At 37.8% G+C, this 16,468-nt stretch overlaps 1 protein-coding gene across 1 annotated transcript in view; it reads left to right on the top strand.

Moving 5' to 3' along the window:
* The first annotated feature begins 5,042 nt into the window (after positions 1–5,042).
* Positions 5,043–16,468, top strand: part of cavin1b (caveolae associated protein 1b) — a 28,362-nt gene continuing 16,936 nt past the window's right edge. The window contains exon 1 of the mRNA XM_079806803.1: positions 5,043–6,015. Coding sequence (XP_079662929.1) covers positions 5,506–6,015 — 510 coding nt within the window. The 5' untranslated portion in view covers positions 5,043–5,505. The remainder of the gene's footprint in view (positions 6,016–16,468) is intronic.

Raw genomic sequence — 16,468 nt, forward strand, 5'->3', positions numbered from 1 at the left:
TAGAAACAAAAATCTTTTTTCCTCTGATTCCTTGGCTCAAGACGATTCCATTGCTCCCTATGACGTCATTTTCCGTCATAAAAATTTTCCCGCCATTTTGAATTTTCCGAAAAACCTACTTTTACGAACTCGTCCTAGACGGTTCATCCGATTTGCACGAAAATTGAACCAGATCATCTTCAGACCATGCTGACAAAAAATCTTGCAAATCAAGTTGATTCGTCAAATCATTTGCGATAAACGCGCAAACAAATTTTACGTAGCGGTTGCAAAAACCCTCTTAAGGCAATATCTCCGCAACGCTTTATCGTATTCAAACCAAACTTGGTACATGTCATCACAAGCATGACTTGAGGCAACATACAGCGTTTCGGCGCAGCGCCACCTACTGGTCCGGAGATACGAAAAATTGCAATTTTTGCTTATAACTTCTGAACTGTTTGTCCAAAAATCATAAAAGTGGTCTCGTTACATTCAGGACGGCATGCCGAGTCGTCTGATATTCAATTTTACCATATCGGCCATTTTGGCTGTCGGCCATTTTGAATTTTGTCAAAAAATGCTATATTTTACAAAAGCATTAGTGTATTGTTACTAAACTCGGTATGTGACTTCCATGCCATGCCCTGAAGGTACTCAAAAAGTTTTAGGGCAGTGCCACCTAGTGGTCAAAAGATATAACAAACTTGACAAAAATGCTAATAACTTTTGATTAAATTAGCCTAGTATAATGAAACTGGTCATAATAGAGTCATTGGCTCATGCCGATTCAATTGCACCCTATGATGTCATTTTCGGTTATGATAATTTCCCCGCCATTTTTAATTTTCCAAAAAACCTACTTTTGCGAACTCGTCCTAGACGGTTTGTCCGATTTGCACAGAAATTGAACCATATCATCTTCAGACCATGCTGACAAAAAATCTTGCAAATCAAGTTGATTTGTCAAATCGTTTTCGATAAACGCGCACACAAATTTTGCGTAGCGGTTGCAAAAACACTCATAAGCCTATATCTCCACAACGCTTTATCATATTCAAACCAATCTTGGTATATGTCATCACAAGCATGACCTGAAGCAACATGCAGCGTTTCGGCGCAGTGCCACCTACTGGTCCGGAGATACAAAAAATGGCTATTTTTGCTTATAACTTTTGAACTGTTTGTCCAAAAATCATGTCTTCCGCACCATGCTTTGAAGGTACTCAAAACGTTTTGGGACAGTGCCACCTTGTGGTCAGAGGTTATAACAAAATTTACAAACATGCTAATAACTTTTGATTAAATTAGCCTAGTTTAATGAAACTGGTCATAATCCAGTCATTGGCTCATGCCGAGAACAGAGATACTAATTTTTCCATATTTGGTCAAACATCCTGTCCTCAATGTTCTTATTTGATCAAAACCTACTTTTTCAAACTCATCCTAGACCGTTTGTCCAATTTCCACCAAAATCTAATCGTATCATCTTCAGACTGTGTCAACAAAAAGTTAGGGATTTTGCATCAATAGATGAAACCGTTTTTGTAAACCGCAGCGACGAAGTTGAGCCATTATGCCAAAATTACTCTTGAGGCTGTATCTCTGCAATGCTTTGACATATTGACATCAAACTTTGCATGTGTCATTGTTCCCTTATTCTGACCACACCACATCAATTTCGTATCTGTGCCACCTATTGGTCAAAAGTGATAAACCATTAACTTACATTATCAGTGACTCAATATATGATATTTCAGCCATTTTGCCTAATCTTCTTAGTATAATTGTTAATTGTTGCAGTTGGTCTGACACTCTCAGACTACAATGCATTTTCAGCCTTTTGCTTAAAATCATCTTAAAACGTGATTAATTGCTCATTGCTCCAGTTGATCTGACACTGCCAGCCATTTTGGCATGTCTTGTCTTCTTCTTTGCGCTTGGCCCCGGTATTGCTGCTTGCAGCTATATTTTTATCCACTTTCGATCTCCACTTACACTAACTGAATGCAGAATCATTATTGCCATTTGGTGATTCCCTAGTTATTTTTTGTTTTGATGTTTTAACCAGGATACTTGTCCGTCGGGCAAGTAAAATTATTTTTCACTTGCCCCTTCAAAAAATCCACTTGTCCCGGACAAGCGGACAAGCGTTAATGTCGAGCCCTGACTAACCCTTTAAAGTTTAAATCTTGTTTTCTTGATTTACCGCGAGTAGACAATGTTTTCATGCCTAATATCAATCTAGCTTACTGCAGTGTACAGCAAGTGTGTCATGAAAGCACAGAGAATCATTACATTACTTTCAACACAATTAAATGTATGTAATATGATAAAACAGCGCTGCGTTATACGCTTGACCGGGTCTAAATACCAAATAAATAATAAAAGCTCAGCGAAATCATGCCGCCATCAAGCTAGGCCTTTGTTTTGAATAAGTGACTTCTAGCGGCGAAAAATTACATATTGTGGCTTTAAGTAAATCGCTTACCCCCCCCCCCCCCCCCCCATTTAATATTAACACTGTGGAATAAAAGAGATAGCGTTTATGAGTATTCACCTTTTGACACTTATGACAATATGTGTCTAACTAGTTCAATAATTAGCTCTCTGACCTCAGAAGAATGTAACACTGACTCTGTAATGAACCTCTATATATTTAGAGTCAGGAACTACTGAAGAACCAGAGGTGAGAAACATACAAAAGCCTGACCAATTCACACTGACCAGCTGAAACAAGCTGCAAGTGTTTCCATTGCGTTGCATAGTAACCCATAATTAAGGCCATGAATTAAGGTATGAATTTCAGAACGTACACCTGTTAACTTATCATTTCAAAGCTTTGATATATTAGAACTTTATTTAGCACCTGGACAATCAAAGCTCTGAAGATAATGAATACCTTCTCTGATATTTCGCTGAGCTTATTTTTGGAGTCACTCCAAATCCACAAAAAAAAATTGTTCCATTCCACTGGAAAAGGAAATACATTAATGTTATCATCCATCAGTCTCCACAGAATGATTCTCTGTGAAATTGTAAATAGTACAACATTCTATCAGTGAGGGATGAGCTGGAATAATACACCCACTCACACATGTATACACACGCAGGTCCCACACGCATAAGAGCTTAAATTATTTTTGTAAACTCTTCCTTTGGATAGCTTTATTTCCGTGCCGTGTGGGAAAAATTGGCCTTTAGGGAACTGAAAAAGCCTGCAGGTCTGGATGACATTCCAGCTCTCGTTGTGTCTGTGCCTGTCTACTACTGTTACACTCTCCAGAACCTCATGCTATCTTCACACATATACAGCACTGTCCCAGAGGGAAATTTTATTACTCAGAGTTAAAATATATAATGGAGTTTGGAATTGTGTTTCATATATCTATTACCTCTTTCCTACAATTCATCGGTATGTATAAAAATAGACACAAATGAGACAATTGTTGATATACAGTATGATTTACAGCTGCCGTGATTAGATAATTTGACTGGCAGAATTTGATAAGAAATATTTGAGTTCACCCTTGTGAAAAAGTAGGGGAGAGCGGGGCACAACCTAACGCTTTTTGACTTTCTCAGTTTGTGTAAATCCACTTGGGGTTCAGAGTATTTATTTTTTCCCACATTAATTGCACACATGTCTAGTACAATTATGTGGTTTTGTTTCATTAATATAGTGTATACTTTTTTCTTGATTTACCCCGAAAGAATGGAAGTGAAATGTGACAACATGCCCCATAGGTGGGGTACATTGTAACATGTGGTGGGGCACAATGTAACATGACCAAATGACAGCTTAAAATGTTACCTGATATAATCAAAAAATATATACAAGACAAACTAAAATATTTTGTCAACAAAATACAATTATTAACTTTTTTAAATAAAATAATGGCATTTTTTAACCATTAAAAATATAAGCATTTTTGAGTTTTACTACAAACACATCGCTAAATACAGCTATACAGCATAGTTCAAAACATAATAATAATTAATAATTTCTGAACATTAACTCTCAGTCATTATTCACCCTTTTCTCATGGTTTCTCAAAAGAATTCATAAAAATATAGAATATAATGGCATATTTCTAATAGGGGCTCATTGTAACGCAGTGTTACAACGCACCCCATCTGCGCAACTGGGATTTAAAACACATCTCATGTCTTCTGCTGTTAGATCAACATTAAAGAAAGATCTCAACTGTTAAATGACAGATATAAGATTAAAATATTATCGGATTTGTCTTATTTTAAATAAACACAAAAAACAGAGATGAAAACTAAACTTAGGTTAGAAATTTACTTTTGCTATGGTTAAATACATGTTCAGTAATATCTTCCAGAGATTTTTTAATTTTGGCGCTATTTTTTCGCTAAATAATGTTGATATGGCAACTAGTAAATACACTAAGTTTCGTCATTCTGGCATGTGTGGAAAGGGTTAAAACATGCGCGTTACAACTAACCCCGCGTTAGGTTGTGCCCCGCGCTCCCCTACATTTAAATAGTACTTATTACAGAAAGTGCAAACTGATGTTTTGCATGTCATTTACAATTAATTGAAAATGTATTATAGGTTAGTATTTGTCATGATCATGTGATCATGGCAGCCACAATAAGGTGTATCATCCTTTTGTTATGTAGAACAAAGGTGAACGTGATTTCACTAAGTACAACATGTTCCTGGATCAACATCTTTGTTGATCCTGGAACAAAATTCCAATCAACCAATCCGATTTGAAGGGCAAGTTTACGTCAAGTTACAACCAGTACAACCAGGGTTATGTGCTTTTACATCAGTGTTATTACCCTCTGAGTTTAGAGATTATGGGTAGGGTTAGGTTTAGGGGTAGGGATAGGGTTAGGACTACATTTTAGGGCAGGAATGTTGTTCCAGGACTGACAAAAGATGTTGATCCAGGAACGTCTTACCTTTATCTTTAAATGTAGACTTGACATGGGAAAAAGTTAAGTCTCATTTATGTTTTTTTTTTTTTACTTACTATGGGGTCCCATTGCAGGCCACTGGGTGGAGCACTGCTCTCCAACACACACACGTACACAGATAGAGCTACACACCGGCTACACACCGTGCAGGGGGAGTGTCAGTGGGTAAGAGGAAGGCAGCTGGCACGCAGCTGATTTGTCTGGAGGGTTTCACAGGAAAGTGTGGCATTCACGACCCAGCGCTCATGCAGTACAGACCGTCCATAGCCTGCTTGCCAGCCTCTGCTTCTCTGGCCAGATCCCAAACACACTCAGAGAGAGAGAGAGAGAGAGAGAGAGAGAGAGAGAGAGAGAGAGAGAGAGAGAGAGAGAGAGAGAGAGAGAGAGAGAGAGAGAGTGAGTGAGTGAGAGAGAGGAGAGCAGATGTGGTTAGTGTGACAGGAGGGAACAGTTAGGTGAACTCTAGAAGGGAATCCTGAGAGCAGAAAGAAAGGCGAGTGAGGACACAGAACTTTCCACTGCTTTTATCCTTTCACATTCCATTTGTTTTACTAGATTCTTAAGCTTTTAAACATGGAACTGATTGAAGACAGCCATCTGCACCTGGAGGTGCCTGAGCCACACAAATCCCTTACTGAGATCTCAGAAGATGAAATCAACCTCCCAGCCTCTGATGATGAAGATGAAGCCACCACTGAGAACAAAGCTAAAGATTCTGGTGAGAAAGAAGTGGCAGGTGAGGGAGACAAAGGTGAGATGAATGGAGTCATGGTCCTGGCGCTGCTGGACAAAATCATCGGAGCCGTGGACCAGATCCAGCAGACGCAGGCTGGGCTGGAAGCCCGTCAAAAGGAGATGGAGAGATCAGTGACGGGCATCCAGGGGGAACTCACCAAACTGTCCAAGAGCCACACCACCACGGCAAACACGGTCAATAAGATGCTGGAGAAGGTGCGGAAGGTGAGCGTGAACGTGAAGACGGTGCGGGGGAACATGGAGAAACAGGCCGTGCAGATCAAACGCCTGGAGAGCAACGAGAACGAACTTCTGAAGAGAAGAAACTTCAAAGTCATGATCTACCAGGTGAGGGGTCTGCACACAGACAACATTTAGGATTGCTCAGGTTTCAAAGCTCAGGAGTTACGTTTCAAGGAAGCATCAACATTGTCTTAAAGTTGTTTCTCTTGAAGTTCTCTAGGACAAATAACAGTGAAGACAAATTACAATTGTTGACATGCAATAAGAGTACACAGTAAAAAAATGCTGGATTGTTTCAACCCATGTTTGACTCAAAAATGGACCCAGCGTTGGGTAAAAAATGTAACCCAACAGTTGGGTTTGTCCATATTTGACCCAAACATGGATTGAAACAATCCAGCATTTTTTTGTGTATAGACCTAAAAATGCACAACAGATAGCTGATGGCTCAGATCTTGGAGGAAATTGTTAAGATTAATTTCAAGAGGAACAAAGCAAAAGTCTTAATTTGATGTTATTGGTGTCTGGGAGAAACGATTGGGATATTGAACCATAATTTACAAAGATATTTTATACAAGACATCACAAATGCCTTTTGTAAATGTGATTTGCATTATACATTTGTATACCAGTGTAATGTAAAGTGCAGGGTACATCACATATCACAGTCATAGTTGGTGGTTGGTAGGGTGTGGCTTTGGGTACAAATGAGTACATCTTAGTATTATTAAATATAACCATTTTTACAGTGGCCCTAATAAGTGTTTGCATACTTAAAATGTATGAATGCCGTTGAATTACATAACAAAATATCAAACCAATTGTCATTTGTTTTACAGAATAAAAGTATAAGCATACTCTTCAAGCACAGCATTTAACAAGAAGCTTAAGCCACTGTAAGGAAATATATCTGTAGAAAAACGGATAATGGCATGAAATTACCAATACCTTTTCCATTAAGTTTACAGACATTTCCTTCGAACCATGCTTGATTCAAAATAGGAGTAAAACACTTGTGAAAAATCTGAATGGAAAATGTTCATATTACTGCAGTAAACTGTTTTTACAGACTTTTCTAAGTAAAATTAAGACTACAAAGATGCTTGGGCATGTTTATAGTGAAATGTTCATAGTTGTGGTTACTCTTCTAGGACAACTGACCTCATACATCTACTAAAAATCGCCACATGAGTAAATGCCATTGTGCAACAATAATGAAGAAAAGACTTCTGAGAAGAAGAAGAAGCATCTTTTTCACGTGACATTTTCTTATCTGACATTCAGTCATTTTAAGGTGTGACTTAAAAGGATAGTTCACCCAAAAATGAAAATGTTGTCATCATTTACTCGCCCTCAAGTTGTCCCTAATTAGTTTCTTTTTTTCTGTTGAGCACAAAAAAGATATTTTGAAGAATTTTGGTAACCAGACAGTTGACAGTAGCCATTGACTACCATAGTAGGAAAAAAATACTATGGAAGTCAATGGCTGCATCAACTGTCTGGTTACCGTTATTCTTCAAAATATCTTCTTAGGTGTTCAACAGAAGAAAAAAACTCATACAGGGTTGGAACAACACAAGGGTGAGTAAATTATGACAGAATTAAAATTTTTGGGTGAACTATCCCTTTAAGTGAATAAATGCTTTTTAAAGGTATTTTTTATGTATTATGATTTCTGAAGGAAAAAACTGATGTACATACGACCACACATACTGTGTGTTTGTAGTTGGGCTACCTGCTGCCTAATAAAAGCAGGATTCTGTTTAATGGCCATAGATTAAACGAACACTGACATGTTTTTACATGCATTCTCTCTCCAACATGGCAGTCATGCTGGATTAATGTAGAGAAGGTCTCTTTCTTTTTCTCAGAGATGGAAAATACCACAAGCAAAATCCAGAGACTATTTTAAAAGGGTGGGAGTGGTTTGTTAGGGAAAGAGGGAATGGAAGAATATGAGCAGAGGGTAAGGACAGAGTAGAGGGGAGTGGGAAAAGCAAGAAAAAGGGTAGCTTCATGCAAAAATAGCCAGAGAGATTTACTCAGACAGTCTGTCTGTAGTTAGAGGTTTTTTCGGCTGTATAATGCGATGTGTAATAGCTTGCAGCTTTGCACAGGCGCGCAAGAACATTCAGAGTTTCCACACAGTGAGTCAGAAGAGGCTGGTGCTGCCCGCCCCACGCACACACACTTCACTAATTACTCTTCGCAATATCCTTCCTTCGCTCATCAGAGAGGGTGGGTCGCTCACAATTCCACCCTGTTATTTTGCAAGTTTAGGAAGATCGAATTCCTCTCTTTTCATTAATTTGTTCCTTCATTCACTTACTCAATCCATCTTCTTTTTCTTCTATAGCGAAACATAGTGCAAATACAGATGCAAATACTTGGTCGATGCATTGCGTACATCACATTATACAACACGTATTCTTGCTTTAATGTCTAGAGTTGTCACACTTTTGTGTCAATTGTGGTCTATATTGCAGTTTATTTTGGCCACCAGCCCACTTGAGGAAGAGGCCATCTGGCTGACAAGCAAACTGGCGTTGTTTTTTAAATTGAATATAAAACATATTAATAAATGGTGGTTTACTTTAAATAAATGGTACTACAGTGATATATTACAGTTGAATAGAAAAATGTGTAGCCTTTATGATGAAAATGTTCTTTAGGCTACATCCAAAATGAACGAGTACAGATAATTTCACACACATAACTCACACACATAACTCAAAGCGAAAAATACATTTCTGCTAGTGGCAAATAATATCTTCCAGAGATTTGATGGCACAAACCAAATCAAATGAATGATTAGTTCTTTTGTCATAACAGTTGTTGATCTAAAGACTGTGACGGTCAGCTGCTGGCCAGAGTTTGGCCATCGTTGAGCATCTGTTTGCCTAGTTTTTGTGGTACATTTTGTTGGCACTAGTCTGACCCCTGTCATTGACTTTGTGGCGTATTGAGCATGCTGAAAGAAAGCGGAAGTCAAGAGGTCCCAATTCAAAGGCTGCATCCTTCGAAGGACTTGGACTTCAAAGGCCACGCCTTTGAAGACCGCAAAGGTCAGACTGAACGTTGTTAAATGAGATGGTCTATCCTACGGAGGACTGTTCTTGTCGCCTAACAACTGTGACAGCTGCTGTTGACGAGTGGCAGTAACGTTTGTAGCCTACTGGACTTTTTTAAAGGCCCACTGAAGTGCCTTGAAATGCATTATTCAGGGTGTTGACATAATTTTTACTGAAACAGGAAGACAGGGCGGGACATATCGAACAGCTCCTCTCCTTTTTCAAAATACCCAAGAGTTTAGTTTATATCACAGCTTGACAGGAGCTGTTGAGCTCGGAGTTTCCTCCTAATCACTTTTTTCATCCTAATCCAGTCCAGTCCAGTATGTTTTGTGGTCTGCGCCAACTCGAGTTGCTCTGTGCTCTCGTGTCTCTGGACCATAGACTGTAAAAAAGATGGACGACGCTTTTTCACTTTGTTCTATTGGAGAAAAGTGAAGCCGCCAATGTCCGGAAATGTCGCTGACATCTTGCGCTGATTTGGGACTCGACTCTGCGGAGTAGTGACCTTGGGACCGGAGTCTGCACAATATAGAGCAGGAAGTAGAGTAGGCTATGAGCTATACTGGGACCAACCACATGGGGGCAATCGAGAAGCTTTGGCTTCACTTTTCAGGATGTGTGCAGCACGCTTGCTCTGTTCCCAGAAACCAGACTTTATTTGCCTTAATGGAAAGCATATCTACACTGAATCGTTCCCTATCCCCTGTATAGTGCTATCCCATATCTAAATATGTTTACCGTGGTTCATTTATGTAAATAATAAAGAGTATAAACTATATAAAATTGCATCTTGGTAAGAAATTAGTCAACATTTGAACCGCTTTATAGTATCACTAGATTATTAGAGTAAATAGAACCCAATACTTACATTTAAAAGTGTAATCTGACAATTTCTCTCAAAAAATATGATCGTCACCGGCACGCAATGAATCCTGGGGTACGCAAGGCTGCGAAGGGTCCATCTGTTGTATCCTTCATTTCCTGTGAAACGAAGGGCGCATTTCAAGGCAACATTTGAAGGAGCCTTTGAATTGGGACGGCCTTCGACGTGCTGCTGGGATGCAATCGCCCTTCGAATGCAGCTTTCGAAGGATGCAGCCTCTGAATTGGGACACAGCAGCAGATCGTTCTCATTGTATATCCATTTTCCTTTCTCTTCCGGGTTTACCTCTTTGAAAGACAGATACAAACTACTGCCACCTGCTGGTATGGAGAGTTATTTCCTCTCACGCAGGCGCAGATGTACATGGTAGTTGGCTGTTGGCTGTAGTCTTTGTGGTAAGTTCAAGCATAACATTTTGGTCCAGATGCAGACGATGTGAGGCAAAACTATTTTTTGTTGTCGTTGATATTTTATGTCATTTTGGAAAACTGACAGTAGAAGATAGTGTATGCTAATGCATGCTATAGCACCCTTTGTATTGCAATGAATATGAATATGAATTGCATTCTGGCACATTTTAGAGCGCAACATTGCTTAAAATCAAACACTTGAATATAGCATACGTTTCAGGCCTAATGCATGTCATATGCAGAGTGCTGAACTCATCAGAGCCAAGACTTTTCAGCAATGGCATGCAAATCTAACCATTAGATAATTACATACACGTCTGATTTACATGTTCAACGGGTGTGTTGAAATGGTTTATAGGACAAAGAGCAATGTAATCGTTTGTCTCCTTCAGCACAGTAGGCCAACTTTCCATATTTCATAAATTGTGAAATGTGTGTCTGACAGACACTCCAGGGTCATGAGTTAGAGGGTGTTTAGGGGAGTTTTTGTGTCCCTGCCCAAAAGTAGACGCCCCTCTCATCATCCCATTGAGCTTGTCTGTTCTGAGTGAAAAGAATAACAAGGACTGTCAAGCAGTGTTGTGGAAGCTAGTTGGCAAGCTACTGGAAGCTAGTCATAATGCAATGTAATTAGAATACAGCAGGGACAGTAGTAAGAGGAGACGGGCCACCTGTAGAAAAAGCAATAGGACAAATCAAAATGGTCAATATTGCAACTTTGTTCTTTTCTCTTTCAAGCAGACAGAAGCTGTAATCGTAGTCATAGAACTATGCCTGGGGGTGTCACCAGTTAGTACTGCTGAGTCTTTGCCTTTCTGACCCCTCTATATCATCACAAACATTCATCCTGTCATCTGCTGCTGCTACAACCAACTGTCTCTCTCTCAGCTACATCTTGTGCTAACATGCTTTTGACATAATTCATTCTCTCTTTTCATTACGTGTTTGATATTCAATTGAGTGGGACAAAAGGTTTTTTCAGATCAGTTGGCACCAGCTAGTTGTGTGTGATGTGTTTCAGGTAATAGTAAAAGTCTTGCATCACGTTATCATAATGTTTTGGATTTTTGGAATTTTTAAATTCTTACAATCTCTATATTTATGGAATCTCTTTATTTAGTGTCAACATTAAGCCATGTGTGCAGCTAATTTTACTTAAGGCAGATTTATGAGTGAAACATGATATTTAGGTGGGTCTTAAAAGGTACCTCTGTAATTTTTTTGTTTATGAGCCACTGGCTAATATGGCAGATGTCAAGGACTGACACCTAGTGGTGTGGATGCAGCATGCAAACATTTTCGATTACTAATCCCATTGTAGAAAAGTCCAAAAACAAGAGGTTACTAAGAAATAGCATGTAGTATTTGTATGTATACATTTGTATATATATGCATATCACTAAAATTCATTATCCTCTCCCCAAAAATGGAAAATACAGATAAAATAAAAATGCTTGAATAACACTTTATAATATGCAGTAATAAAGCACTTACAAATAATTTGAGAATTATTATTTTATTAATTCACAGTAAATATATTGTAGTCTCTTTTCAAGTAACTAAAGTAACGCATTACTTTAAAATGTACAAAATATCTGGGTTACTTTTTCAAATAAGTAACGCAAGTTTAAAAGAAAATTATTGCTGAAGTAAGCGTGTTGAATCCAACTGCGCCCTCTACTGTACAGGTGTGAATTTGCATTTATTGCTTATTCATTGCACTTATTCATTTCACTTTTGGTGTGAAAAGGCCTTTACATTTGCCAAAAATTTATATTTTTTGTTGTTATTAAAAGACAAACAAGCAAGCCCAGTCCAGGTGAGAAAAAGTAACGCAAAAGTAATGTAATGCACTACTTTCCCTAAAAAGTAACTAGGTAACGTAATTGGTTACTTTTTAATTAATAACACAATATTGTAATGCATTACTTTTAAAAGTAACTTTATCCAACACTTATTGTTAATATATTAATATACTATACACAAATAGTGAGTTCTTCATTCATTGTCACTGTAATTAACACACTTACCCCCAGTTTCACAGACAAGGCTTAAGCTAGTCCTAGACTAAAATGCATTTTTGAGTTGTGTTAACTGAAAGAAACTTGCACTGATGTATCTTAAAATATGTCAGTGCCATTGTTTTGTCTTAAGATACACACCAGTAATGTTTTTTTTAGGGCACATTTATAAAAGTTACTTAAATGTACTAATTGAACTAATGCCTAATCCTAGTTAAGCCTAAGCCCTGTTTGTGAAACCGGGCCTTAGTGTTGTTTAATTAGCTCATATGTAAAGTTATATAATGTTTTTTTATGCTTACTTAATATTAACTGTATAGTTCTCTCCAGGGGCGCCGCTAGCAATTTTGGGCCCTATGAAAGAAAATGATGTTGGGCCCTCTACCACACCAACCAGTCACGTGCAGGGGGGGGGGGGGGGGGTGCTTTGGGTGCTCGAGCCCCTGCCCTTTTTCAAAATGAATCAAAAGTGCCCCTCTCAGACAAATATCAATGATATAACGTGGTCAATAAAACTAAATAAATGTGATTATTATAACATGACAATGTATACAATGGTAACGAACGGCTCAAAAGTCGGACAATTTCTGTTGAGGCGTTGCCGTAACGCGTTGCTATGGGTCGCGTGCGTTTTGATTGACAGCTGATTTTCCTCTGTTCGGAAGCGGCTCTCGAGCCAAATATGGTCCTTTCAGAGAGTGTGTGGCCTTACGGGAAAAAAAGTAAACCAATATTTTTTTTTCATCCATAATCAAAGCTAATGTGTTGATTTAATTACAAATCTATATATTATATATTTTAAAGTATTACACAATTCACCAATGCCCGTTTGTCATGTATATACACCAACCAATCGTGATCTGGCAAAGCAAGTTCAAATTCCATTGGGCGATGTGAAACGGTAATTTTCTGTTCTTATTCATAAATCGGTTGAAAATGACAGGACAGACGAACTAACGTTTGTGGAACGATTTCCTGCGGTTTGTCTCATTTTTTAAATTGCATCACTGACAAAATGGATTTTAACAAACATATCCCTGCACAAGACCATGCAGCAGCAGCAAAAGTCGCATTAATGGTAAGTGTTAAATTCACTTGCATTTATGTATATTGATACACCGTTTACTATTTAATGAAACTATCAAAGTTAACAAACCCCAAGTGCCACCAGCACCTACAGGCCTATTATGTGAAGTGTAGGCCGGCGAAATGGTTACATGAAAGGACTTTATTATATTACCATTTTTGAATATTATGCAGCATTATGAAAGTCTCTTATGTTCATCAAGCCTGCATTTATTTGATAAAAAACAGCAATATTGTGAAATATTATTAAAATAATGGTTTTCTATTTTAAAATAATTTAAAATATAATTTATTCCTGTGATCACAGCTGTATTTTCAGCATCATTACTCCACTCTTCAGAGTCACATGATCATTCAGAAATCATTCTAATATGAGGATTTAATGTCAATGATGGAAACTGTGATACTATTTTCAAGATTCTTTTATTAATAAAAAGTTAAAAAGAACATAATGTAATAAAATTTCACAATATTAGGCTACTGTTTTTTTCTGTATTTTTGATTAAATAAATGCAGGCTTGATGAGCATAAGATATATATATATATATATATATATATATATATATATATATATATATATATATATATATATATATATATATATATATATATATATATATATATATATATATATATATATATATATATATTACATATTGCCCCTTTTTTACATTTGAGCCCCTGCCCCTGAAGAACTCTCCCCACGGCCCTGACACCAACCTAGCTATCCAAAATCTTTGTCTACAATTTAATAATACTGACCAATTAATCTCCGCTCTCTCAACCCAGAATGCCCCAATTGGCTGATGAAACATTGATTAAAATTAAGATACAATTTATCCAAAACAAAACTTAATGAAGTGGTCAATGAATCATGTCTGATCAACTCCATTCATCTTATGATGTGTCCTATCTCATGCTGTTCACTTTTCATAATCAACATAGATAGACAGATCGACAACATAGACATAAAAAACCCACATTATAATATTTAAACATAAATATAAAAATAAATACCTTAATGGCTACAACAATTATAGCACGTCATGTCGGAGTGGGATATGAGTGAACGTAGTTTTACCGGTGAGTGAGCGGTTCATGAGTGGAGTGTTTTGCTGGATTTTGCCGGAAATGCGGCATCATTTTTTTATAATTTTTATAAAGGCCTTTGCACACTGAGTCCGAAATTCGCATGCGAAATTTTCGCACGTCAAAAAATAAATTCGACCTCATGTTATGTCAATTACGCTTGCACACTGTCTCCGAAACTTTCGTTCGTAAAAAAAAAAAATCGGAACAGGTTTGATTTTCTGCATTTTTCGCATCCGTTTTTCCCATCTACAGTGCTGATGCCCAACCTAAAACTGCTGGCAATGGTGGTGAATGAATCGCCATTGCTCAGATACCTACATATACAAATATCACTGTATCAAAAATACTACAAATATGATTATATCACAGCTATAATTATAGCACACCAAGTCCCTGTAAACCGTGTGTGTGTGTGTGTGTGTGTGTGTGTGTGTGTGTGTGTGTGTGTGTGTGTGTGTGTGTGTGTGTGTGTGTGTGTGTGTGTGTGGACTGGTAATCATCACGTTATGGGGACAAAATGTCCCCACAAAGATAGCAATATCCGAAATCCTCATCCTTGTGGGGACATTTTTAGGTCCCCATGAGGAAAACATCTTATAAATCAGACTAAGTGATGTTTTTTGAAAATGTAAAATTGCAGAATGTCTCCTGTGAGGGTTAGGTTTAGGGGCAGGGGCAGTGTAGGGGGATAGAATATACGGTATGTACGGTATAAAAACCATTACGCCTATGGAAAGTCCCCATAAAAGATGAAAACACTACATGTGTGTGTGTGTGTGTGTGTGTGTGTGTGTGTGTGTGTGTGTGTGTGTGTGTGTGTGTGTGTGTGTGTGTGTGCGCGCGCGGATCCCTTTAGACATAGGCTGTCAGTCTCTGTTCAGGATAAATTGATTCAAGGAAATTTGTGGTCTTCTTTTTAATATGTGGCTCCAGTATCACTAGCAAAGCATCAAACGGAGCCACTGACAGTCTAAAGTAAACTTTGAATCGGTCTGGATAATCCCGCAGCTCCTTGATAAGAGGAACTCTCCTTCCTCTCTACGCGATCGCAGAAGTGGATGGACCCAATATTTCCTCTTTTTCATTTTTTAAGAGAGAGGACAAAAAAAATCATCCTCACTACTTGAAGACGGCATTTTATGTTGTTTTGCGGCTTTTTTTCGTAACGCTTTCATTAATACGCATTGGACTCAGTGTGCAAGGTCTCTGTGCGTGACAAATTTTTCGGATCACGAATACGAAAAAACGCATGCGAATATTTCGGACTCTTAATATTTAGGCCTTAACTCTTTGGTAGATTATACATTTATAATACATTACTAGTACTGTTACTACTAATAAAACCGATCTCTGGGGGCCCCAAAAGTGTGTGGGCCCTTAGAATCGTCCTAACTTCCCCCCCCCTTAGCTACGCCCCTGGTTCTCTCTTAAGATTAGGTCATGGAAAATGGGAAAATGTCATTAATTATAGTTATAGTATATATATATTCAATTCACATTTATTTGTATAGTGCTTTTCACAATACTTATCGAATATATAGAATATATACACACACACTCATATAGTTTTTCTTTGATGAGAATATACAGTTTGTAGAGTATAAAAACCATGGAGAATTCCCATTTGCCAACATTTTCCCATTTTCCGTGACCTAATCTAAAGTGAGACTTCTAATACTCTTCACTCTTTGTATATAGCCTATTAATATATTAATGTATAACAATATAGAGACTATAATATATTATAAACTAATAGTTTGTTAATGATTTGTAAGTGTTACTGTTTACTTATTATAAAGTGATACCAATGCTTAGTTACAATATACAGGACCTTTAAAACACTTTAATAGCATTCATTATTGCTTCTTTGGCCCTCTGGGCATGGATTTAGAGGTGTATTCCAGTTACTATTCTTCTTCTATTCAGTCAAAGCAGGAAAGGGAATGAGAGGAGGGCTGTAGGGTGTGGTGTCTTTACAAAGTGGAGCTCATA

Source organism: Gobio gobio (assembly GCF_949357685.1).
Source record: "Gobio gobio genome assembly, chromosome: 23".
NCBI lineage: Eukaryota > Metazoa > Chordata > Actinopteri > Cypriniformes > Gobionidae > Gobio > Gobio gobio.